Below are 27,500 nucleotides of genomic sequence, written 5' to 3'. Positions count from 1 at the left end.
CTGCAAAATTGTTTCATCATTCTTAACCTTTTACTGCCCCCAGCCGCGCGATATCGAAGTATTCGCTTCTTGTTCTACTTCGCGAGGTACTGATTAGGTGATCACCTGAACCGAATCTTATTTAACAAGGAAAAGTATAAAAACCACTGCTGTGGTCATCACTATCCTCTTGCAATAGGACCAGCTGGATGGCAAAAACAGTGCTAGTATTACCTCAAAAGTAATTGGAATCAAAAAAATAACTATTGACCATGCCAAAAGAGTTGAAAAGAAAACTTTTGAGTGAGGAAAAGAAGGGTTCAATTCTGGCTTTACTGGCAGAGGGATACAGTGAGTGTCACGTTGCTTCCATCCTTAAAATTTCAGACAGCGGTTCATAAGAACAAGGTCAAGCAGTAGATATTGGGGACAACAAAGCTACAGACTGGCGGAGGGTGAAAACGACTTTCCACTGACCGGGATGACCTCCAACTCATTTGAATGTCACTAAACAACCGTAGGATGACATCAAGTGACCCACAAAAAGAATGGCAAACGGCAGCTGGGGTGAAGTGCATGGTGAGGACGGTTCGAAACAGGCTCCGACGGGCAGGGCTGAAGTCGTGCAAAGCTAGAAAAAATCCCTTCATCAATGAGAAGCAAAGAAGAGCCAGGCTGAGGTTTGCAAAAGACCATAAGAATTGGACCGTAGAGGACTGGAGTGAAGTCGTCTTCTCTGATGAGTCCAATTTTCAGCTTTGCCCAACACCTGGTCTTCTAATGGTTAGACTGAGATCTGGAGAGGCCGACAAGCCACAGTGTCTCGCACCCACTGTGAAATTTGGTGGAGAATCGGTGATGATCTGGGGGTGCTTCAACAAGGCTGGAATCGGGCAGATTTGTCTTTGTGAAGGACTCATGAATCAAGCCACGTACAAGGTTGTCCTGGAAGAACACTTGCTTCCTTCTGCTCTGACAATGTTCCCCAACTCTGAGGATTAGTTTTTCCAGCAGGACAATGCTACATGCCACACAGCCAGGTCAATCAAGGCCGACACACACTGCTACTGCCACACTCTGCTCTTCCAAAAAAAAGATGGAGGACCATCAGATCAAGACCCTGTCACGGCCAGCCCAATCTCCAGACCTGAACCCCATTGAAAACCTCTGCAATGTGATCAAGAGGAAGATGGATGGTCACAAGCCATCAAACAAAGCCGAGCTGCTTGAATTTTTGCACCAGGAGTGGCATAAAGTCACCCAACAGCAATGTGAAAGACTGGTGGCGAGCATTCCAAGACGCATGAAAGCTGTGATTGAAAATCAGGGTTATTCCACAAAATATTGATTTCTGAACTCTTCATAAGTTAAAACATCAGTATTGTGTTGTTTAAAAATGAATATGAACTTGTTTTGTTTGTATTATTTGAGGTCTGAAAACACTGAATCTTTGTTGTTATTTTGACCAGTTGTCATTTTCTGCAAATAAATACTCTAAATGACAATATTTTTATTCGGAATTTGGGAGAAATGTTGTCAGTGGTTTACAGAATAAAACAAAAATGTTCATTTTGCTCAAACACATACAGATAAATAGTAAAACCAGAAAAACTGATAATTTTGCAGTGGTCTCTTAATTTTTTCAAGATATATATATATATATATATATATCTCTTCTTCTTCTTCTTCTTTCAGCGAGCTCCCGTTAGGGGTCACCACAGAGGATCAACCATCTCCATTTCGCTCTATCCTCCACATCTTCCATTGACACTCCAACCACCCGCATGTCCGCCCTCACCATATCCATGAACCTCTTCTTTGGCCTTCCTCTTCTCCTCCTGCCTGGCGGCTCCATCTTCAACATCCTTCTCCCGAGAAACTCCGCTTCCCTCCTGTGCACATGTCCAAACCATCTCAATCTCGCCTCTCTCACTTTGTCTCCAAACCATCCTACCTGCGCTGTCCCTCTAATATACTCATTTCCTATCCATCCTCGTCACTCCCAACGAGAATCGCAACATCTTTACCCCGACACCATTTCTCCTCTCATCCACACCATGATAGAACAGTTTGAAACCACCTCCGATGCTCCTAGCATTACACCCCATCCACTTGGTCTCTTGTACACAAAGTATGTCTGCCTTTCTTCTCTCCATCATATCAGCCAACTCTCGCCCTTTGCCAGTCATCGTCCCAACATTCAGAGTTCCAACTCTCACCTGCACACTTCTACCCTTCCCCCTCTCCCACTGCCTCCGGACTCGCCTTCCCTGTCTCCTTCTCCTCCTTCCCCCAGCAGTAGCACAATTTCCACTGGTACCCTGCTGACCACCGGTACCGGTGGCGGTCGTTGGTAACCCGGGCCTCGACTGATCCGATATGAAAATTCGTTTTGTTGTCCGCATAATGATTTGGCAAAGGTTTTTACACCGGATGCCCTTCCTGACGCAACCCTGGTCGCCTCTTATGACACACAGGGATATGGTACACCTATTCCAACCGGGGCATTATATATATATATATATATATATATATATATATATATATATATATATATATATATATATATATATATATATATTGTTGCGAATTCACGCCCGCCGGCGTGCGAACGGCCACGTAACTCGGATCGCGGCACGTCGCCCACCGGACGGACAATTCAGTCTTGACCCTCTCGGACAAACGCCGGGAGCTAGTCACGGGTGGGGGTTTAACCTCAGCACGATCGTGCCAATTGCCCACCCGCGCAGGTTAGGGTCGCTCGCCAAATTCGATCTACCGAAGTACCTGCGCGGATGGTCGACTGGGCGATCGCACCACGCCACAGGCCGACTCTGGACACAAACCGCTTAACCGGTCCATTCCGTGCTACAGTGATAACCGAGCGGTGTTATCGTCGGCCTCGACGGTTACGATTAATTATCGGGCGTATTAAGCCCACTACGAACCCTTTACGTAAAGCAGGATGGAGGGTCAATAAAGAAAAGACGAAGCGAAAGGGGAAAACAGGTCACACAATGCACATTTATTACACGACACACGGAAAGCACACATATACAGACAAAATGCACATGTAGAAGTTAAAACAAAAGAAACAACGACGCAGAGTTACTACCGACTACGCGCACACACGGCAACACTTATACAGTTCTACTTTACAGACGGCGCCATCACACATTTACTCAAACTCAAAGGAAAGAAGCCACCCTCATAGACAAGGGGGCAGACAGGCCTGTAGGCCAATATGCGCGCGTGACCTGAAGGAGCGGCCAGGTCCGCGAGACCGGGTGGGTCCTACCCGCGTCCTCGTGACGCGTTGGTGGACGAGCCGCAGATGTGGCCGCGTGGCTGTGCCCCGACTCCGTGATCCTTGGCGGATTTCGTTGGCACGACGTTTGGAGTGGGGTGGGAACGGGGCCCCCTTGTTGCACTCTCTCAGCGTGGGGGAAAGGGGGAATTGTTGATGCCCTGGGGGAGGGAGAATGGCTGGCTGGCTGGCTTGGGTCCCGCGACGAGCGATCTCACACCGCAACCTCGTCGCCGACCGCCGTCCTTCTCGCCTCAGACCCGAGCTCCTTGGCCTCTTCCCACAACTCTCCTCAGCCGACTGCAGAACCCAACTCGATGCCTTCACCACCCGACTCCACTCTCTGCCACACCGATGACTCGGCTCACTCTGCCCTGCCGACACACACTGCTACTGCCACACTCTGCTCTTCCAACCAAAAACTGACTCTGCTACTGCCACACTTTGCCACGATTCACCTTGCGCTCGCCGTTTTATAGGCCGGCAGGAGAAAACAATATGCAAATTTCCAGATCAGGATGACCTCGGGGGCGGAGCCACGCTCACCAATTGGACGGAGGAAAAGTGGGCGTGAACCTCCCCTGATCCTAGAATTTGCATATATCGATTTCACACAGACGCGCCTGGAGGCGGGGCCAAGCCGCTCCAAGCTTGCTAATTGGACGGATCAGAAGTGGGCGTGGAGCGTTCTTGATCCGAATTCTCCCTCGGAAAGGCCGCTATTTGCACTCACGGCTCGGTGCATATCTTGAACGAGCCCAAGACAGCCCGACGCTCAGTGTTCACAGGTGGTGCGGGAATGGCCGTATAAGGAGAGAGGTGAGGGTGGTGGAGGGTTTATCGGTGGTGGTTTGATGGTTATGGTGCCGTTTGGGAATGACGGTGATGTGATGTTTGCGGGATTGAGTTGTGAAGGTAAAGGTCGTGGCTGTTGGCGTTGTTGTTGTCTGAGGGTTGGAGCGTGGTTGTAGTTGGTGACGATGGCTGGCGTGGTGGTTAAGGTGGTTGTTGTGTGATGGCGGTTGAGACGTGGTTGGTTCAAAATAAAGATAGAACAGAAAAACGGCTATCTCAAAGCGTCGCAGCCCGAATGAATCACATAAATTCCCTCGAGACAACGGATTTGGGGCTAACTACACATGTACTTAGAGATATCTCACCTACAGGCCCTTCATGGTGTAATGCGAATTTCCACAGCCGTAACAATATATATTAAAATGAAGCCATGGCTCATGATGCTAGGAACCCAGGTTCAAATCCCATGTTGACTTTACTCATCCATTTACGTGTTTGTAATTCATGTAAAAGTACACTGATGTGCACTCCAGCTTTCTCCAACATGTGATTTATCTACAAGCACCACCATCGATCGGCCTTGTTTCAATTTTTAAAACAAAAGACAAGTACCATGTACGAGTTGCCACCTGCGAATGTGTCTGACGCTTTTACACGAAACGTTCTTGTCCCTCCATGTCACGAGCCATTCTATCTCTCTGTTCCTACATGTTCACTGGGCTCCACAAACGTGAGTTTTGAAATCATTCCTTTCTGGGGATCAAAAACATCTGGTAATCACTTCATTGTAAAAAAAAAAAAAAAATTGACGTCTTTATAAAAAATTTTTAAGTTTTAAATATTTTCTGTTCATGCATTATAGTACTCATTCGAAGTGCCTTAAAACCTCATATAGTTAAAGGTACAAAGTAAATAAATTAATCTGCTCTCTACCTCTTTCACTTTGGCCAAATTTTCAGACCCCCTCCTCCGCCTTTCCTCCATATATATATATATATATATATATATATATATATATATATATATATATATATATATATATATATATATATCTCATTCATTCCATTATTTGCCTTTTAAAACTATTTAATATCTTCTTTTCCTTTTATCAATTTCCTTAATTACTGTCTCTTTGCCAAAACCCTTCCAGCTCTATCACCATATCCATATGTGGATGACCCTTTTTGATATGAAATACGAGGATGTTTTACTTCAATTTTACTTGTACACCATTCCATCTAAGGTTTTTGTAAATCAAGTTTGTACACATTTACACTCCATGAGCATAATTATTTTTTAGTAAACATACCGTCATCGCTAGTTTCGCGAAGGAAACGTGTATTTTTGTGGTGGGATGGGTGAGTGGAACAATTGTTTAACATTTTGTGCAGGTAAGCGCAGACGGCATGTGGTGGTGACCTGCTTGTACTGCTGCAAGCAGAAGCGTTTCCTATCGAATGATGACTACATGTTGTGGTGCGAGCGACCGGAAGCCGACGTGCAACAATCGGATAGGCACGGTGAGCAAGAGGCACAGTACCTTTTTAATATCAAGACTCGTACACGATTATACTTTTGTCTGCTCTAAATAAATTATATATTTATTTATGTCCAAAATGTTAGTCACTTCAGCCCTTGTTCCCTTGCAAGGAACTTCAATGCAGAAGCAGACCATTAGATCCATCAAGCCAGTGCAATGGTTGCCAACCTATGGTTGTTTATCCATGCTTTATCCTCTAAATGCTGAGTAGCAAGGAAGCAGCATGAACCATTTAAAAAAAAAAAGTCTTTGGTATTGACTCGGCCAAGCTCGGGTTTGTTCTGCCGACCTCTCATACTCCGACCACACATTCTAACCATTACGCTACTGAGGCTGGTGGCACAACGATTGGAGCATCCTCTCCCACTTTGAACTATCTTGATAGTTGCTCTTAGTACAACCTTATAGTTACACCAAGAGCAGATGAGGATTTGAAAAGAGAACCTTGTTTTGTAGCCTGACTCTTCATGGTAAGAATTAAAAAAAAAAAGTACAATTTTCCATATCCAGGTCACATACCTGCAAGTAGTTTTTATTCCTTTTAATTCCGTTTCTCCTGACATTCTTGGATAGGTCAACAAAGGTTAAATTTGGTAAACCTCTGAAGAATGAGACTCCCATACAGCTGAGTGAATGTCAGACGTTCACCGGTTATGATAATGTGGCCAAGCTGATTGTTTACAGGTGTGTTGTGCTTTCTTTAATGTAGGTCCAGAGCAAAGTCAAAGCCCAGCAAAAGGGCAGGAGACGTTGGCTGCACAAGAGAGCACATGCGCTTTATCGAGTTGATGGAAAGACACGGAGGTTTCAACAGGATCATTGCTCACGATTTAAAGATGCAAATAATTTAGTATGAAAGCAGTTTGTTTTTGTTTTTTTCACCCACACTTGCATGTATGTATATTGTATGCAACACTTGTAATGCATAAAGGCCAAAAAATGTAATCGTTTGGATTATCCTTGGAAATGGTTTCCATTGTTTATTATTCGAAATCTTTAATCCACACAAATAAACGGTCAAACAAGCAAAACAGTGCTGCATGTAGCAGGTCATGGTATTTGCAACAGTTGCACAAATCGATCACAGAATACCGCCAAAGTTCAACAATCCGACCCTTTTAAAATAAAGGTTTTTTTCGGGATGCATCATACGTGGGACTCGTGGGATAGAGCAGCTGCTGCCATGTATCGGGGGTGGGAGGTGCGTGGTGAGGGAATTAGCATTATCAAAATAAGAAAATAGCATCATCGGTGTTTTGCAAATAAAACGCACTTCCAGCTCCGTGAGGCCAATTCTTTGTTGGTGCAAAAACAATCCATTGCAATTATAAGTGCTAAACAGAAATTCTGCAAACATTGCACATGGATCGTTTTGAAGGCTATGAAGCTTTAGCAGCAATTAATGCAACACAAGTTCTGAATATCACAAAGGGGAGGGGGGGGTGGGAATAAATAAAAATAATGCTGGTTGGTAACCCATGAGAGGTATTCAGATCACAGCTAATCAGGGAATAACAACCCTTCTTTCATTTATAAACTTTTGATTCATCTCCAATGCAGGTTCAGATAGATATGTCGTCGTAATAACACCGTTCTATTCATTCGTCATTCCAATAGTTGTTGCACTGCCGACCAGAGTCTGTACAAATGGGGAAAATATTCCGCGAGGAACACGAGCAATAGAACACAGGCACAGCAGACGCAAGGAATGAGGATTTGCCTCAAACAGGTTTGTGGTGCTGATGGCTGGAACGGTGTGTGCGGTGTGATAAGGAGGAGGGGGCACTACCTTTCAAGTTTATCGGTGCAGGAAAGGCACTGATCCCTGCCTTCCCAAACTGGCTTACTTCCCTCCAGTGATCTCATGCTCGTCTGCAATGACACGCAAGTAAACTTCAAACAGGTATGGTTAGCATACCATGGTAGATACAACTCGGTCATTTCTCTGCTGTGCAAGAAAAAGTGCGTGCGTGTGTGTGTGTGTGTGTGTGTGTGTGTGTGTGTGTGTGTGTGTGTGTGTGTGTGTGTGTGTATATGTACTATTTCAAGTTGGATTGGTGGATTGACAAACCTGACTCTCAAAGGTCATAGTGGTGTTGAACATCAACCTTGACTTGTCAGTTTTGTAAACAAGTTGGGCAGTGAAGGATATTTAATGACACTTGAAAAATTCCAATGTATTTGCTCACAAATAAAGGATATTCAGTTCCCTTTGGAATAATTTGAACCTGTAGAGCTGTGGAAAGCTCTTTCCTCGGACATTTTGATCCCAAAAGGCATTCCTAGTTGAGGCAGGAATCGTTACGAGCTCAAGTCAAAAGAGAGTTTCCATGATGAGATTTTTCTATTTTTGAGAATAAAGGAAGTCAGTGGGTCTTCGAGCATAACGTGCACAACATGCGCTCTTGTTGCACCCCTTGCTCCCACTATATCGAACAATTTGCTCGATCTGTACTTGACCAGTTTTGCATACCTTCAGAGTGACGTGATATAAATGAAAAGCCTTTTGTGTTCAACGGATTATATGGTTACGAGAGTGCTGCGAGATAAAATAAGATTTTATGAAAAAAAAAAAAAGCGAATTCACCGTTTACAAAGTGCTATTTTTTTTCTGCCCATATTACCTCCGTCACCAAAGGTGGAAGGTGGTTTTGTTTTCACCCGTTTGTTTGTAGGATATCTCAAAGTTGTGTCCGAATTCAGACGAAACTTGGTGGACATGGGTGTGCGACAAGGAGGAATTGATTCAATTTTGGTGACGAACGAATCTGGCTTCAATATTTTTTTCAGTGATTCTTCACCATCAAGAGATTGTGCTAAACCAATACATAGCATATTTCAAAAATTTCTTAGCCCCGATACTGGATCAGGCATTGCGTGGCGGAGGTATTTGCTCTACCAAGTGCCCTTCTCGTGTTAGCTTCACGGGAAAGGTGTCTGGCTACAGCTCTTGGGGTCTTGAGTTCAAGCCTGTCAACCCACCTGGTATTTCAGTGGCACGACTCAACCTGTCATCATTCCAAGGTCGGCAAAATGAGTACCAGCTTATTAGCAACGGGCACTGCATCAGCATCACAGCCACACTTCCAGAAATTATGCAACCAGCAGCCAAAGGCTGCATACAAAACAACAACATACAAGTGGACAAGGTGTCAAAACGTTGGTTTGCCAAACCTTTGCCGATAAACTTCAAGGCGTCGCTAAAAACTCAGAGCCGCGATTGGCCTGCATTTGGCCTGTCGTTTACAAACTCGTGACCCAAGGGGCTTCCGCACTTCCCACAGACGATCTGCAAGGCATCATGGGAGCACATCTGAACAAGATTTTGGAACAGTCACCAGTGCCACTGGTTCAGGCCAATTTTATCCATGCTGCAAAACCTCCATCAAAAAACTCAGTGCAATTGATTAATAAAAGAAAACACATGCATGCTGAAGTGCAGTTTCCCTGACTAAGAAAATGTTTATCAGCTTATCTGAAATTAAAATTTCAGATGAAGGCATTATCATCGCACACCGTCCGTCCATCCGTCCATCTCCTATTTCGACTTTTCCGGCCAAACCGCTTGGCTGATCCGGCTGAAATTTGGCAGCAACGATACTCTCCTGACTGGTAACAGGGATTGCAAAGCTCGTTACAGTCACTTGGCTTCAAGTAGGTCAAAACGGCCGACTTAGCAAATTTATTCAAAAATCTTCTCCAAACCCACCAGTCAGAATCCTACCAAATTTTGGTTACAATATTAGGACAAAGTTGTGATGTTACATTGCGGAGGTTATGCCGACCATGTGATCAGAAGTGTGTCAAAATGGCAGACCGAGTAAATGTTTGAGAAAATCGTGTAAATTCCTTCAAAAACCTTCCTCTCCAGACCCACCAGTCAGATTCCTACCTAATTTGGTTTACAACATTATGCCAAGGGCCAGATAAGCTACAGGTGCAGTGGTCTTTTTTTTTTTGAAGTAGAAAATTAAACAATGGATTATCACAAAAGACCACATAGCCAAATGCGATTGGTAAAAGTTTGGCAATTAAACGTTCCAGTTCGGCTTGTTAAATTACATTACCTTAAACACGCCTGGCCTTTCCTCCAACCTGGCCAGGCTATCTGCATGGACGGTGTGTCTGAAAGCTGGCCATGGAGACGAGTGCTCATACTTAGCGGTACTTGGGAACAGCTCGTAATCACACTTGCTGCAAACATAGGTTCCTACAAGAGACAAAGGCAACAAATACAAGTCGATTGATATTTTGAAACAAACAAAAAAAAGTGTTTCTTCATCAATCTATTACTTCCATGAATCAAATTGAAGTAAACTTTTCCCACACACGTAAAAGCCACAAGTGATGTGCTTTTCACAGTGAAGCATTTTGATCTGAAAACTCGCTGGATACTCAAAAAACGTTTTCATCTATCTCTAACAATTAAAGCCAGGTACATGGGTTTATTTATTCAATGTAGCTGTTCTAACCCGGCTCTGTGCCATCATGGTTAGAGCGTCCGCTCTAACAACACCAGGCTTCTGCTAAAGATAGCGAAATGGCTATCAGAAGAGGCAAAAAATATTGCAAACAGAAGAAGCAGATCTGAAAAGCAAAGGTGCATCAATAGACGACAAGCAAGTAAAGAAAGATAAATACTGTATTTCAAAGAAGCATGCATAGAAATATAAATTGACAGACCAGAAAAAAACAAGAGGTCTTTGTAAAAGGATCAGAGAGATCACAGGAAGGTTTAGGTCCTTAAGGGTAAATGAGGAAACATCTGACACAAGAAAGATGGAAGGACTCAACCAAAACCCTGCAGTCTACACAAACAAGATAGCAATATGATGGCAACCTTCAAAGAAAGAGTATATGAACGAGAACCAATAATGATAATGTGAGGTATGTAGAGCCCTGAAAGAGCTGGCAAATAGAAAAACCCATGTACGTTGATGAAATTCCAATATAATTATTTAAGGTAGTTGAGATTTGGGGAGGAAGCAATCCAAATTTTAACAGCTTTCTGTACACAGATCTGGAAGAGGATTGGATGGCCGAAGAGGTGGAAGAGCAGCGAGTCCACAAACTGTTGTCCAAGAAAGGGGACGCAAGAGAATGGTCAAATAACTGAAAAATTGCCTTGATTTCACATGCTGGCAAGATATTACTAAAGATCATTAAACACAGAATAGAAGACTTCATAAAGCGAGAAATTATTGTTGAATAAGCATGTTTCAGAAAAAGAAAAAGGTACGAAAGATCAAATGTCATATGAGGTGGATCACAGAATAAGCAAGGGAATATCAAAGGAAGGTTTTATAGATTACCAGACGACCCGTGAGCCAGTTGGGTTCCCGTTGTGACAGCGGTTGATAAAAAAAATAATTTCCCAAAAAAAACAAAAACAGATATCTCCAGCGAACTATACCGCTGTTGTTGTTTGAATTGATCAAATACTTCCGAAGAGTACTTAACTGAATCGGGAATTTATTTTTTAATTATTATCTTGCCAAAACGAAGTTTTTGCAAGATATGTTATTCAGCTTGTATGTTTTTTTTGTTTTTGTCTGTAATCACGTATAAAAAATTCTGCAGAGCACAGTTATCATCAGAAATTTTTGTAACTTCGCATATCAGAGGCCTATAGAGGTCCCTTTCATTGCACAAAATTTTGAAGGTCAAGGTCACTTTGGCGCAAATCAGGGGAGTCGACGAAACCCTTATTTTTTGAGTAATTTTGATCGGATAGTCTTCAAACTTCATGGGAATATAGTTCATGGTCTGGCGCTCAGCTGATTAATTTTTGGTGGCGATTGGCCTTGACCTTCATATGTTTTTTTTTTGTTTGTTTGTTTGTTTGTTTGTTTTTGGTCTGTAATCACGTATCGATCACTCTGCAGAGCACAATTATCATTGGAAATTTTTGTAACTTCGCATATCAGAGGCCTATAGAGGTCCCTTTCAGCGCATAAAATTTTGAAGGTCAAGGTCAAAGGTCAAGGTCACTGTCGCAAATCAGGGGAGTCGACGAAACCCTTATTTTTTGAGTAATTTTGATCGGATAGTCTTAAAACTTCATGGGAATATAGTTCATGGTCTGGCGCTCAGCTGATTAATTTTTGGTGGCGATTGGCCTTGACCTTCATGGTTAGCGCCTGAGGTCAAACATATTTGACCCCAAGGTCAAATTTTCAAGTTTTAGGAACCATATCGTGTAGTACCTCAAATTGAACACCTCGATGAGTGCTTTCTAGATATGTCAAGCTTGAGATATTATGACGTCATTTGGTGACGTTATGAGGCAAAAGCATATTTTTCATGGTTACTCTGTGGAACGATTCTCATCGGAATCTCTCGTAGGCAGATATTCCTCAAGGAGTCGCTCCTGGTGGATAGCAGCTCTGTTCACCTCAGTGTGACCTTAAGTCACATGTGGTCACCTTTTGGCAAGATACGGGTCACCCTGCAGGTGACATTGTTTTTATTTTTTAGTTTGTTTGTTTGTCTGTCTGTAATCACGTATAAAAAAATTCTGCAGAGCACAGTTATCATCAGAAATTTTTGTAACTTCGCATATCAGAGGCCTATAGAGGTCCCTTTCAGTGCACAAAATTTTGAAGGTCAAGGTCACTTTGGCGCAAATCAGGGGAGTCGACGAAACCCTTATTTTTTGAGTAATTTTGATCGGATCGTCTTCAAACTTCATGGGAATATAGTTCATGGTCTGGCGCTCAGCTGATTAATTTTTGGTGGCGATTGGCCTTGACCTTCATGGTTAGCGCCTCAGGTCAAACATATTTGACCCCAAGGTCAAATTTTCAAGTTTTAGGAACCATATCGTGTAGTACCTTAAATTGAACACCTCGATGAGTGCTTTCTAGATATGTCAAGCTTGAGACATTATGACGTCATTTGGTGACGTTATGAGGCAAACATATTTTTCATGGTTACTCTGTAGAACGATTCTCATCGGAATCTCTCGTAAGCAGATATTCCTCAAGGAGTCACTCCTGGTGGATAGCAGCTCTGTTCACCTCAGTGTGACCTTAAAGAAGTCACTCATGGTCACCTTTTGGCAAGATGCGGGTCACCCTGCGGGTGACATTGCTTTATTTTTTTGTTGCCCGATTTGAACGAAACTTGTTATTGCACGTCAATGTGAAAAAAACGGAGAAAAGAAAGTCGAATAAATTATTGTGCGTAATCTTCTAAACACAATTTTATTTATTAACATGAAAGTATTAGATCAAAATGGTGATGTTTATTTTATGCTTAAAAATACATCATACTTTGTCAATACTAAATGTTTGAGATTTTTAAATAAATCATTTCAAGAAAAAAAAGATAGCTCCAGTGAACTATACCGCTGAGGTTAACATTGATCAAATACTTCCGAAGAGTACTTGACTGAATCGGGAATTGATTTTTTTGTTGCCAGATTTGAACGAAACTTAATACTCTACACCGCAGGAGAATGGTGAGTAAGGTGGCACTAAAATTTTTGTGCCATCGTGTACCGTTTTGGCTGCATTTTGGGAACATATATGATGAGTTTTAGTAATATATAGATATCAAAACCTTTGATTGTGTTGATCATCAATTGATGTGGATTATGGTCAGAGCACCTGAAATGTCTGATAAGAAGCCTGAACAGTACACTAAACAAGATAATGGAGAGATAAACTGGTTTGGAATTGGAAAAGATTTCAGATCGGAGCCACGCACTTGTCCTCTGATTCTCTGACAAGATCAGAGACAGGGGACATTAAAATGAGCTCCATCCGATCATCTGTCCATGTACTTTTGTGTACATGATACTTCAAAAACTGTTGAACATTCAGCTTTCATTTTGCAGACTGATTGAAATGAGACGTTGGAAGCAAATTATAAAAACCCATGTTGATAGCATCAACTGAACACTGAACAAGAATAAACAAATCAGTGCTTGAAGAAATGATACCTGTGGTGTACTGGATAGAAGATGCTTAGCAGGCAGACACGAGCGGGGGAACAGTCGAGCCGGGCTGTGTTGCACAAGCGCTCTCCTTTATTACGTATCCAGCACACTCACGAGCCGGGCGACTCCAGCATTACTACGACGCCTCAGGCGGCGCGCACACCTTATATCCCTTGCAGACCCGATGACCACGACGACCCCTCCTCCCATCACCATGCCCCGCCCTGCATGCCCGCAGGCTACACCACAATACCCACCATGTACATGAGAAGCACTGATGCTGAAACAGAAACTGTCATACATTAGACACATCTTGCATGCAGAAAATGAAAGCCTGGAGAAGTCAACCACGCTGGGTATGGTTGAGGAAAGAAGAGGAAGAGGCAAACTGTGTATGGGCTGGAAGGATGGGGGTAAAGGCTGCACCCAAGCTGTCTGCTGGAGCTCCAGGACGTTTGGAGCAATCTGATCATGAACGTCACCAGAAGATCGACACGATTTGACGGAACTAGGTAACCAAAGTCTTACTTGTACTAGTCATCCTTTCACACCCCTCCACTAAATGCCTTGTCAATTTGCTCAGAATGCTAACTGGGATGAACTATGCCAGTTTCATTCAGAATTTATTTGGAAAGAATAGTCTCTTGAGATCCTCCTGGAACTGCCACTGCAATCACAAACATATTTTTACCCCACACGCCTAGCGTAAAGCGGGTTGAGCAATTGGTTCACTCTATCTGTCTTTCAGTCTATTTATATGATTGAGGAACTATTTCAATTTAATTTGATATTTTGAACACAGAAGAACACAAATCAGAACAAAAACCTGCAGTTTAGTATTACTTTGGCTCTGAATTTGATAGAATGTACAGAATCTCGTCCTGATCAAGCATGTGCACGTGTGCACTCACAGTAAAGAAAATTGCCTAACAGCTTGAAAACTTTTATTTAATTTTATTGAATTAGATCCTTGAACACGAGAACACAAATAGTCACGTTTGCACTTCTCACAACCCTCAGTTTAACAGTATTTGGGCAAATTTTACACCATCTCAACCAACCAAATTTTCCACGCGCTCTGAAGGCAGGACAGAGTTGGCAGACTGTTCAGCTCTAGAATGTTCCGTCACCAAATGGTTAACGGTGAGTGGTACTGCGAGATCTTACGCCAATTCCACGTTAATTTCGCTGAACTACTACATCCAAACCAACTTAGACTTGCATAGCTCATGCAAGACGATGCCGCACCACACACTGCAGATGAAAACATCTACTTGACTCCACAGCTGTTTGGAAATCGTGTCAGCCTGGGCTCATCACATGAGTGGACGAGGCCATCCTACCAACCTTAACGCCCAGATTTGAATCCATTGGATTTTTTTTTTACTATTTCAGGGTGCTGCCAAAGGTCAAGTTTACTCCAACAAGCCTTGAACCATGGCCGTCCTGAAGCAGGAGGTGGAGGACTACCATCAGGCTAACATTCCAGCTACTTGCAAACGAGTTGTGGAGAATTTCAGTCAGGATCAAAACCTGCTTGAACAGAGGTGAAGCACGCATTGAAAATGTCAATTACGAACAGTATAATGAGTGCTTTTAAAATGGCATGGTGTGTAATTTCCACAAATGTACCACTGAACTTACTACCTTTTGTAATTTTTTCTACAATAAAATTCAAATAGTCCACTTTATTTGAAACACCCTGTATGTATTATTTGTGTTACAACTCCTCTGGGAACTTTAGACCATGTAAAAACAAACAAACAAACAAACAACAATGCAAGTTAACACTCATCTTTCATGAGCTTCAATTCAGAGCACGCTCTGTATACTCGACCGAAGATAAACTATCCTCTGTTGTGCGTCAACTGCTGAAGTGATGTTTCCAATATTCATTATTAAAACGAAATCCGAAACAGACGGTCCTGACTTATTCAAAGCACAAAACAAGATCTTTTCTTTAACACTTCTTCCCCCCCCCCCCCCCCACACTCTTGTCAATCAGGTGGGCTATGCACTCTACCTGCAAAGCACCAATCCGACGGTTTGTGGAGTCGGGTCAGGAATTTAACCTAGTCAAGAACAGCAAGTGTGCTACCTCTGCACCATCCTCTCAGACTGTACCCCACACTTAGAAGTAACGTATGAAAGAAAACAGAAAGCAAGACTTTATGCTTTCATTCCAATGTTCACTCACAGTGAAGTGATGGCAGAAAGTAAGAGATATCTTTCTTTGATAATCTGGGATTTTATAACCAGTGGTGCAGTGCCAGATTTTGAGGTACCAGACCCCTGCAAAAATGTCGGCCATGATGTCATCGCTACATCTACAGTCACATCAAGTTTCAACATGACACCATTTGAGTCCTAAAAATGATTTCTTTTTTTCTCAAGAGCATTTGCTTTTTCAGCGACACGGTGCGCAGTGATGCGAGCTTTCGACGGTTTGTGTTCTGAAATGTTCTTTCTCTGACATTTTGAACATGCACTCTGGTTGGATCCATTGTGAGACACTTGGTACAAACACCATTCATTCGGAAGTCCCAATCCCTTGGATATGAAGAGTGAAATGTTAAAACACACACACACACACACACACACACACACACACACACACACACACACACACACACACACACACACACACACACACACACACACGTCTCCTTTTTCCTCTTCCACACAGGCAGGTGTTCATTTGTTGTACTTTCTTTACAAAAGAATGATGTCATATTTGTTTTTGTTTTGCACAGACACAAGACCGACCTTCATTACTGGGTGCTGCCATCTTTAAAATGCATGCAACATTGCACGTATATTTGTTTTTGGTTTTTTTTTCTCTCAACTTTTAAAAATGGCCACCGACTGGCGATGTTGCAGCCACATAAGCTATTGTTTAATGATGGATAAAAACGCATATAGCATCGAAGAAGTGCGTAAATAAATCTTCTTATTCAACGACCACAATCATTCCCACGTTCTTGTGGGGTTGGCAGGGGTAAGTTTTTTTTTTATTTTTTATTTTTTATTTTTGGCCAAAATCTTTCACGAACCGGCTGCCCAGGCCTGACACATGACTAAGTAGTTAGTACAGCAATTAGTCATTTGTGCAGGGTGCCGGCGATAGCTCGCCATGGACACCGTGGGATATCTAACATCCACCAGCTAATGCTGGCAGATGGGACACCTGTTTGACATCCATCCAAGGAAAGGTGCACACGTTGATGAATCACGCTGCCTGTGAAACACCGGATGACAAGTTTATAGCTGGATTGGGATTCAAACCCAGGCTAGATGTGTTTGAGGCGAGTGTACGTACTTTGAGGGCATCCAGCCTTAAGTGGGTAAGTAAATAATGTTAACAAACTTTAGATTTAAAATAAATAAATGATTTTCATGGTGGGTTTTTTTTAAACTTTTGTGGAGCTCAGGTCCACCTCGGATGGACTGAAGTGCCTGAGCAGCGGTCCGGAGGCACCACACCGCTGATTACAATGGATTATGCAACATACAGTAAGTCAGGGGCCAAATGTTCCCCATTCTTCCCTGCTGCTGGATTCATCAGGGCAGCGTGGTTACGGTCAAAGTGCCGATCTCTCCACACTGACCGGCCCTTTCCCTCTTGTCCCTCTTTCTCCAACTCTGTCATGGCCCTGACTTCGTGCACGTGAGGGTATACCATCCTGGATGTGGGGGATCTCTGGGTCGCTCCTGGGAGATCGATTAACTGTCTCTCTGCTGCGGGCTTGTTCAAGAGAACTGTCCGGGCTACACAAACAACAGATTGTAAAGTTCTCGATGTGGACAAAATTTTGGAAATTCTGGTTATTACCAAGTTGATGCCAAAATTAACTTATCAAATCAGTGGTTCAATTCTGACCCCTTGTTGAGTCATACAAAAGACTTAAATGCTAAAAAAAGTTCCTCTTCCTTGTTGATGCTCAACATGAAGATCAGGATAAAGCATGGACAAACAACCATAGGCTGGCTTCCAAGGGGAAGAGGAAATTCATCCTTATTTTTTTTTTTTTCCAATTAGAAAAAACATTTCTTTCCATAGTTGCCAATATAAGTACAGTAAAAGAAAAATATATGAAAGTTATATTTCCGAAACTTGGTGAACTCAGGAGGGATACAAATCAAAATAACACATACAGAGGCAAATTCAGAAGCCAAGGCTTGCATTGATTCTGCCTTTGGACCAAGAAGATAAATTCAATCAAAACTAAAGAATGACAAAGAATTAAGGAAAATGGTGAAGAATACTGTGAACAACAATAATAAAGATTTTTTTTTAAAGAAAGAATGAAATAATAAGGCAAAGAGTTGCAAAAGTGAACAAATCAACGAGTTAGGGAAACTTTTAAATAATAGATCAAATTTCGTTTATAAGAAGACAAATCTACCGAGACGACTGTGCCTTTCCATCCATTGCTACCATACTCTGTGCAGAGCGTTGGTGCTGCCTCAGCAGTCTCCTTGGCTATTGGACACAATCGTAGACAGGTCGCCACTCCGATACAGTATACCAGCATGCTGGCACTCATTTTGCTGACCTCGGAAGGATGACAGGCAAAGTCAGCCCCATCTGGTATTGATTGAACAGCTGATTGGGATTTGAACTCAGGATCCTCAGATCCCAAGCCCACCACCCTAACCATTAAGCCAACACCAGGCATATTGTTGATATACTTGCACATAAATATCCCTGTATATAATTTATTAACGTAAAAAAGTGTCAATGTGTTGAGTTTGGTGAAAAGAGGTGCAGTGGCGTCTTATAGATGAGAAAGGGTACAGATCCTTATCGCGTGCTATTGAATAATTGAGAGTGAGTGCAGCTGATTGTTACTAGAGCATGCCCAGATTATGTTACAATAGTTCAGGTAAGGGAGAATTAAGGTATTATACAGGGAGAATAAAATACAAGGAGGAAGGAAGGTACGAAGTTTAGACAGTACGCCCGTGTTTCGTGAAACAATCTTAGCAGTCGATGAACTGTGATTAGTCCAGTTAAGTTTTTCATCCAAGGTAACACTTAAAAATTTTGTCGAATGAACAAAAGTAATGGGTTCATTGTCTATATCGATTGAAAAAAAAATGTTGTCAGACAGAGGTTTGGTGGATTTTCTAAAGAAAATACACTTGGTTTTATGGAGAGTTTGTTCGATTTAAACCAGGATGAAATGTTAATGAGCTCACTCTAAAGAGTACTGATCAAAGAGTTGTAACTAGGATTGGAATAGAAGATAGTTGTATCATTAGCAAAGAGAGAGAGAGAGAAAAAAAGAATATAATAAAAAAACAAGTATGTAGATCGTTAACATATAATAGGAAAAGAAGAGGTCCAAGTTTCGATCCTTGGGGAACTCCATGGCTAATAGCTCTCCCTTAATTGTCCTATAATGAAGAAAAAAGTGATGTCATCCAAAAAGATGGCATTGCTGGTACCCAGAGTGCTCTGGGAAATGACGTCACTTCCCCCAAGCTCAGTGGCTCTGTTTGTCTGAAGTTGAGTGCGGTGTTTCGTACATTTGTCTCCATGTGTACGTGTGATTTGTGTTAAAACTCCTCTGGGAGCCTGAGACGACGTCAACAAACAAACAAGAAGACGTCATGCAGAACACGATACTTGCAAAATCCATAAAACAAATTTGACCTTAAAAAAAATATACTTGTTTGCTGAATTCAGTAACCTGATATACAAATCCTTTTTAAATTTCAAGTCAATGGGATAAAAATTGAGGATTTTAGAAATCTGACATATTTCTTGATTTTTGGCCTCAAACAATAGGCTTCTTGCTTCTGCCAAATTCTACAATGTGGTGAAGTTTCATGAAGATTGGTTTAAAATTGTGACCTGTACACGATAAATATACAGAGACCGACAGATAGAATAACAAAATCAACTGACCAATATACTTGAAAAATCTTCGATTTTGCAAGTAATAAATAACAATACAAGCTAACACTCATCTTTCATGAGCTTCAACTCAGAACATCGACCGTTACCATTACGTCATTACTCAAATCCCAAGCTTGTGCATTGAAGGCTGGTCGTGATTTGTTGAAAACTTGGAAAAACCTGCATCGTCCAAGACTTGCATCATTGCATATGGCGAAGGTTCCATTCCTGACAGATCAGATCCTGTTACAAGGCAGAGCGGTACATCATGGAGCACGCAAATCATCCGAGAGGGCTTCACGTAGGCTATTGTGTCTCATACCAGCTTTGCCGGAGCTTTTCGATGTTAAAAAAAATCTTCATTTCAACAAGCTCAATTTGATTTAGCAATTTCATTGTTGTGCTTGATGACCAGTGACGTCACCCCCTTTATAGAGTTTGCAGAGTGCAGCTTGCGTGTATAATAAATTGGCTGCTCTTAGAGTACCCTTATTCTGGACATTTCCATCTGTCTGTCTGTCCGCGAAACTTTGGTCAAGTCTAGGGGCTAAACCACTCAACAGATTCCAATGAAATTTGGTAGGTAAGGCCAATATTTCTGGGAATCGTGTGCTTTCGAATATGGTACCCCGGGCCCTAGCAACGGCCCTTTAAAGTGGTCAAAAAAAAAAAAATCGAAAAATCGAAGCTTAGAGTTCTGTGCACAATCTATCTATCTCCCTTCATGCCAATTTGCAGCCCTAACAAAAAATATTTGTAGGAGGAGATAGGTTTTGGGCGAGTACATGTCGAACATTTCAGAAACAATTAATTGTGAATATCTCTAAGAGAAAGAGTCTGATTTTGATGAAACTTGGGTGAAATGTGTATAATGTGGCTAGCATGTACACAAAAATGAATGGTTGTGATGCACACCTCCGTTGCTTAGGCCTAAGTCACATTTGCTCTACGGCGAGGATACAGCGGCCGTACGCCCTCTGAATTGACAAACGTGCGGCGGCCGCAGAGTTTCTGCGGTGGCCTCAGGGTGGCCCTACGCCGTTTGGCTATCTTTTACAGACCGTAGGGGTCGCCGTGGAATTATAACGCGGAGTTACAACTTTTTTTCATTTCTACGTTCGCCGTAGCAATTCGACAAGCCGAAAAAAAATAACTGGTTAAAATTAAAAAAAAAAAAAAAAAAAAAAAAAAAAAAAAAATGAACCCACTCGTTACCGTCCGTCTGGCCGCACATTCGCCTTAGGCCCCCCCCCCCTGCGGTCGCCTAGCAGGCACCTTGAGGCTACCTTGCGTCTGCCTTGAAAATTATATGGCCGCCGCAAGACCCCCTTAAGGTGATCGTGCGACATCAAATCAAAGACCGTATGGCAACCCCACGTTTTCGGTCTCCACAATTTCTAAATACGCCGTGCGGCTCCCCGAAAAATAAAAACATATGTGACTGCTACATTGTGTGACCGTGGAAATACTGCGGCAGCCGTATAATTGCTAGTGGCCGTAGATTTTGGAGACCCCACAGCCACCATGGCAAATGTGACTTCGGCCTTAGCAACAGCTAAAATACTTTATCGTACACTTATTCTGGACTGTACAAAAAAAAAAATCAATACCTCCGGAACTGGACCTCTGAGGGACCTGTTTTTTTGTGTCCAAGGAGAATGTCTTACATAATCAGATAAAAAAATAAAATCTTTAGCGAATAGATAAATGGAATTACCAGGGCTGCAATTTGTTAGAGTCTCTTTGGAAGCATGCCTGAAATTTCACAAGGAGGGTTTCTGGGCGCAAACTAAGAGGGCTGTGATAATCATATTTATTGTGCTAAATTGATTGATAGCATGTACATGAATATCGGCTAGTCGCGTCGGCCAGCTTTCCATCTAGAGCGAGCAGCCATGTCACCTACCGGCGCGTGTGTGTGTGTGTGTGTGTGTGTGTGTGTGTGTGTGTGTGTGTGTGTGTGTGTGTGTGTGTGTGTGTGTGTGTGTGTGCGTGTGCGTGTGTGTGTGTGTGTGTGTGTGTGTGTGTAGATATATACTAGCCGAGAGGAGACGATGGTTCGCGGGCATTATTGAACAATGCCACGATAGGTACAATTGAGTTAGTGGATGCTTTTGAGGAAGCCCTACCATAAAAACCTATCTCTTCCATCAAAATTGACCAAATCAAATCGGATTTTTTATATGTTGTACTGATGGACATTAAGCACAGTTTCTAGCAAATTAAATTGCGAGGAAAAAAAAAAAATCGAAAAAATAAATAAATAGTTAAAGTGGGCGTGGCTCCGCCCACAAGGGGCGTGGGACGCCCCTCATACAAAAAGACACAACTAGACCATGGTATATAGCTTGTGTCCAAGTTTCATCAAACGTCACGGATCTATGCTCTGGAGAGGCACAAACAGACAGACACAATGGAAAGTGGTCACTGCTGGCGCCCACGAACCAATATATATATATATATATATATATATATAGTTACGGCTGTGGAAATTCGCAAACCATTCAGGTCCTGTAGGTGAGATATCTCTTAAGTACATGTGTAGTTAGCCCCAAACCCGTTGTTTAGAGGGAATTAATGTGATTCATTCGGGCTGTGACGCTGTGAGATAGCCGTTTTTCTGTTCTATCTTTATTTTGAACCAACCACACTCCAACCGTCAGACAACAACAACGCCAACAGCCACGACCTTTACCTTCACAACTCGCTCCCGCAAACATCGCATCACCGCCATTCCAAACGGTACCATGGCCATCGGCCACCGCCGGAAACCCTCCACCACCTTCACCTCTCTCCTTCTGCGGCCATTCCCGCACCACCTGTGAGCACCGAGCGTCGGGCTGTCCTGGGCTCGTACAAGATACGCGCCGAGCCGCGACTGCAAATAGCGGCCTTTCCGAGGAGAATTCGGATCAGGAATGCTACACGCCCATTTCTGATCCGTCCAATCAGGAAGCACGGGGCGGCTTGGCCCCGCCTCCAGGCGCGTCTGTGTGGAATCGAGATATGCAAATTATTGGATCAGGGGAGATTCACGCCCCTTTTCCTCCGTCCAATGGGTGAGCGTGGCCCCGTCCCCGAGGTCATCCTGATCCGGAAATTTGCATATTGTTTTTCTCCTGCCGGCCTATAAAACGGCGAGCGCGAGGCGAATAAAGGAGTTGTTGCACAGAAGTTGTTGCGCAGAAGAGTTGTTGCGCGGAGAGTCAGTTTTGGTGGCAGAGAGTGGAGTCGGGAGACGGAGGCAGTCAAGTCGGGTTGGAGAGCGGAGTGGAGTCGGTAGGCGAAGGCGTCAAGGTGGTTTTCTGCAGTCGGCTGAGGAGAATTGGGGAAGAGACCGAAGAGCTCGGGTCCGAGGCAGGGAAGACGGCGGTCGGCGACGAGGTCGCGGTGGGATCGCTCGTCGCGGGACCCAAGCCAGCCAACCATTCTCCTTCCCCCAGGGCATCAACAATTCCCCCCCCCTTTTCCCCCCGCACTGAGATAGTGTGAAAAGGGGGCCCCGTTCCCACCCCACTCCAAGCGGTGCCAACGAAACCCACGAAGGAGCACGAAGTCGAGGCACCGCCGCGCAGCCACATTTGCGGCTCATCACGAGGACGCGGGTAGGACCCCCCCGGTCTCGCGGGCCTGACCGCTCCTTCAGGTCCCGCGCACACATTGGCCTACGGGCCCGTCTGCCCCCTTGCCTATGAGGGTGGCCTCTTTCCTTTGCTTTTGAGTAAATGTGTGTCGGCGCCAGTCTAGTGAAGTAAAACTGTTTAAGTGTTGCCGTGTGTCGGTCTTAGTCGGTAGTATCTCTGAGTCATTGTTTCTTTTGTTGCATTTGATATATGTGCATTCTGTTTGGCTGTATATGTGTGCTCTCCGTGTGCCGCGGAATAAATGTGCATTATGTTGAACTGTTTTCCCATTTCGCTTCGTCTTTTCTTTAATTGAATCTCCATCTTGTTTCACGTAACGTGTTCGTCGTGGGCTTAATACGCCCGATAATTAATCGGAACCGTCGAGGCCGACGATAACACCGCTCGGTTATCCCGATAGCACGGAACGGATCGCTTAAGCGGCCCGTGTCCGGAGTCGACCTGTGGCAAGGTGCGATCGCCCGGTCTACCATCCGAGTGGGTACTTAGGTAGGTCGAGTTTGGCGAACAACCCTATCCCACGCGGGTGGCCGATTGGCACGATCGTGGTGAGGCCGAAAGGCCCACCCGTGACTAGCTCCCGGCGTTAGTCCGAGAGGGTCACGACAGAATTGTCCGTCCGGTGGGCGACGTGCCGCGATTCGAGTCACGTGGCCGTTCGCAACAATATATATATATATATATATATATATATATATATATATATATATATATATATATATATATATATATATATATATAGGGAAACCTCTCCTCCTTCTCTCAAGAATGTGGTTGCAAATGTCAATCATCAACAAACTCTGCTCCAGTCAATGGGAGCTCGAGGTGAAGATAAGCCGACCAATGGGCGTTCGGATTAACTGTGACGTCATTACGGCTGAACCAATCAGCGTCTACCTTATTGAGACCTGCGTATAAAAGCACACGCCTTCACTTGCTGCGATTTTTTACCCTGAGGAGTGCAGCACGAAAAGTTTCGGTCACTATTATGTCGTGTTTGTTTGTATCCATATTAAAGTTCTGTAGTACCAAACATATATATGCTGACACAAATGTCAGATCCAATGAAGAAACAAAAACTTTTCGTAATTTGACATTGAATAAAACAATGGATCCATTTCACGAGACTTGGTGGTGTAGTAGTTTACAGCGTCCACTGCGAGTCTGGGAGGTCGGTGGTTCGAACCCCCGGTGTAAAGACTTCAAGCTACCCCCCTTTCAAGTTACCTCCAGGTAATCAGAAATCGATTTCACGTTACCCCCGGGGTAGCCTGAACCAGAGTTCATATTACCCCTCCTCCCTGATTTAGCTGAAATGATAAATTCTTATGCCCACAACTCATGATACGTTTATTGAATAGAACACGTGGTGGTGGTCGTATGGCAGCTTAGCTGCCGGGGTAGCTATCGTTTATTGAAGCGCGACTGTCGCTGATGCCGTGCCCCTCTACCAGTACACACACTGGAACTGGTACTCATTTCGCCGTCCTCGGAAGGATAACAGGCTGAGTCAAGCCCCTGGTGTATTAATTCAGCGGCCGACGGGGTTTGAACTCAGGACCCTAGGATCCTAAGCCCCCACCCTTACCACTGAGCCAACACCAGGCTATAATAGAACACGTAAAACATACAAGATTGAAAGGTCGTCTCAAAGTCTAGAAACATAAAAAAAAAATGCAACAAAAATGTTAATTGTATTAAAACCACAGCTCGTCTCAAAGTCTGGAAACAAAAAAAATGCAACAAAAATGTTAATTGTATTAAAACCACCCATACATTGTTCAAAGTGCATGACATTATATACAAACACAATATATACAAAAATTCAACCTCACAAGAGAAATTTAGAAGGAAAAAGTATAATAATTACAAGAGTGAATATTCATCAGGGATACAGAATTACAACTAAATTGTGAATTAAAAATACAGTCCACTGCACTGTTTAATTCAACAAAAGTAACAATTACAAAAACTTAACAAATTGCAAGCTCAAAGTGGTTTATCGAAGAAGGATATCATAAAAATATGGCAAAAACTATAACTATGAGAAATACTGATTTCAATTAATAACAATATTTAATATAATCATTCATAATAAAATTAAAATTCATTGCAAACTCTTTAAAGGCTGTCATGTGGTCAATGCTTTTTCCCCAATTAGTTTTCAATATCAATTAAATTACTATTTTTTGTAAATAAACATACATAAACAAGTGGTACCAGGCACAACAAATCCCACCCATTTTGTAATTTTGACCGATGACCATGACCCCCAAAACTTCGGACCCTACCGATCTTCACAAATATGCATTTTTCACTATAGGAATGGGTAGGATTATAAGTGCCAAATAGAATAAGGTTCACTATAAGCTTAGTTTGAAGTAAATCAGATCATTTTTAACAAAGTTATGAGCGAAAAACGATTTTGATCTTTTCGTGACCTTGACCTTTGATCCAATTGGACCCAAAAGTTAATGAGTCATCCAAGGTTCATTACCCACCTGTGGATTAAATTTGATAGCGTTTGCTAAAGCCGTTTTGCCGTAAAGTTGCTAACAGACAGACAGACAGACAAACAAACAAGCAGTCATAGACTGGTACTTACGAAATCGTCAACTTGACCTCTGACCTTGTCCAATAAAAGCTGTCTCGAGAGAAGGTAGCGACGCAAACCAGAAGTTTCTACGATGATTCTGTACCAAACCATCAAAAATCGAATGTTTGACCTCACTTTGACCTTTGACCGATTTTGATCAAAATCTAATCAGCGCTAGCCATCACCCTCCTGAATCACGTGGTCTAATTTGACATTCGTAGCTTCTTCCGTTCTCGAGTTATCGTACCTACCAACACACACACACACACACACACACACACGACGGAAGTCATCAATATACTTACGAAATCTAAAGATTTCGAAAGTAACAAACAGACAAACAAACTGGACGATTACAATATCCCGCTCCCTCCCTCCGGGGGGGACGGGATAATAAATGTTTTGAGGAGAGGTAATCTGAAATCGTAGGGGATAGGATGAAATCAATTTCAAGTTACCTGGGGGGGGGGGGTAAGATGAAGGAGGGAGTAATTTGAAATCGCGACACCAGTCGAGTCACACCAAAGACTTAAAAAATAAAAACAAACAAACAAAAATAAAATTACATTAAATAAAAAAAAAAAACTAAAAATGGTGCGTGCTGCTTCCTTGCTTTAACATTCAGCATTTAAAAAAAAAAAAAAGGGATTGAACACGGATAAGCAACCATTGCACAAGCTTGATGGGCCTAACAGCCTCCTGCTGTGTCGGAGCTCATTTATTTATAGAGTACTGGAAACACCAACATCAGGTGTTCGAGTCGGGTTCGAGTCGGGTTCGAGTCGGGTTCGAGTCGGGTTCGAGTCGGGTTCGAGTCGGGTTCGAGTCGGGTTCGAGTCGGGTTCGAGTCGGGTTCGAGTCGGGTTCGAGTCGGGTTCGAGTCGGGTTCGAGTCGGGTTCGAGTCGGGTTCGAGTCGGGTTCGAGTCGGGTTCGAGTCGGGTTCGAGTCGGGTTCGAGTCGGGTTCGAGTCGGGTTCGAGTCGGGTTCGAGTCGGGTTCGAGTCGGGTTCGAGTCGGGTTCGAGTCGGGTTCGAGACGGGTTCGAGACGGGTTCGAGACGGGTTCGAGACGGGTTCGAGACGGGTTCGAGACGGGCTCGAGTCGGGCTCGAGTCGGGCTCGAGTCGGGCTCGAGTCGGGCTCGAGTCGGGCTCGAGTCGGGTTCGAGACGGGTTCGAGACGGGTTCGAGACGGGTTCGAGTCGGGTTCGAGTCAGGCTCTTATATATCCCAATCACAACGGCATTGAACGCTTTTCGACTCAAAACGACGCGCCGGATTGCGAACGTTGCCGGTGCACATACCAACTACTCACAAGCAGAGTGCTCATGGTAAATAAAATGGGGTAAAAAGTACATTCAACAGGACATTTTCACATCACACCGACGGAATCGAGTCAAAGACGTTAAAAGCGTGAGGAAGAAGTACGACGAAAATAATTAATTACCATTCTTGAAGTGATCTCTGTACTTCTCTCCACCAAAAAACGAACAAAAAGCCATTTCTGCGGCTCCGATGCCGCGCAAATGTAAAAGTGTGATGAGGGGATGAGAGACCAGTTTATAAATGTTTTCGTTTGGTACTTTTACGCCGTCGAGGGCGACTCTGACGTTCAACTTCCGGTATCGGTGTGACCTCGCTGTGTAATTATTAATGATTCTTCATGGTTTGTTAATACTTGTACAACCTTTGTTTTCGCTTGATTTTCACTTTCTACTCTTCGTTATTTATGTGTCATTGTCGTGTTTTGCCCACTGGTATCGAGAATGAGCGTCTTATTTCGGGCGGCGTATG

The 27,500-nt window shown here is 43.3% G+C and overlaps 2 protein-coding genes and 1 long non-coding RNA gene across 10 annotated transcripts in view; 2 read left to right on the top strand and 1 right to left on the bottom strand.

Moving 5' to 3' along the window:
• The window catches only part of RPP21 (ribonuclease P subunit p21), a 40,355-nt gene extending 18,861 nt beyond the window's left edge, over positions 1-21,494 (top strand). Inside the window, exons 4-6 of one of the 3 annotated variants that reach the window (XR_015051666.1) lie at positions 5,473-5,601; positions 14,959-15,110; positions 16,317-21,494. Coding sequence is in view for 2 of the 3 variants with exons in the window: in XM_085856965.1 (XP_085713091.1) it covers positions 5,473-5,601; positions 14,959-15,044 (215 nt within the window). In the remaining variant the exon portion in view is untranslated. Of the gene's footprint in view, positions 1-5,472; positions 5,602-6,330; positions 6,567-14,958; positions 15,255-16,316 lie in introns of those variants that run through there. The other 2 variants (XM_085856965.1, XM_085856966.1) reach the window with 2 other exon arrangements.
• Positions 6,570-27,333, bottom strand: MSRB1 (methionine sulfoxide reductase B1). Of its 2 annotated transcripts, XR_015051668.1 has the most exons (5): positions 27,154-27,333; positions 9,689-9,831; positions 8,796-8,910; positions 7,411-7,493; positions 6,570-7,260 (listed from the first exon to the last, which is right to left on the bottom strand). XR_015051668.1 is itself a non-coding variant. In XM_085856967.1 (4 exons), exons 1-4 carry the CDS (start codon positions 27,206-27,208, stop codon positions 7,465-7,467), a joined length of 342 nt encoding a protein of 113 aa, XP_085713093.1. In that variant the 5' UTR covers positions 27,209-27,333; the 3' UTR covers positions 6,570-7,464. The 2 variants fall into 2 exon arrangements, 1 of the variants encoding a protein (XP_085713093.1); XM_085856967.1 differs by having other exon boundaries at positions 6,570-7,493.
• Positions 27,334-27,492: 159 nt separating this feature from the next.
• Positions 27,493-27,500, top strand: part of LOC147011646 (uncharacterized) — a 26,250-nt gene continuing 26,242 nt past the window's right edge. For all 5 annotated transcript variants that reach the window (XR_015051673.1, XR_015051671.1, XR_015051670.1 and 2 more), the window contains exon 1: positions 27,493-27,500. This exon is cut by the window's right edge and continues 138 nt beyond it. This is a non-coding gene — a long non-coding RNA (uncharacterized LOC147011646).

The sequence above is a fragment of the Eptatretus burgeri genome, chromosome 15 (assembly GCF_056783735.1).
Source record: "Eptatretus burgeri isolate ZD-2024b chromosome 15, Ebu_testis_v1, whole genome shotgun sequence".
NCBI classification, from domain to species: Eukaryota; Metazoa; Chordata; class Myxini; order Myxiniformes; family Myxinidae; genus Eptatretus; species Eptatretus burgeri.
Note: the sequence above shows the minus strand (reverse complement) of the source record. Positions and strands in the feature narration are given on the sequence as shown.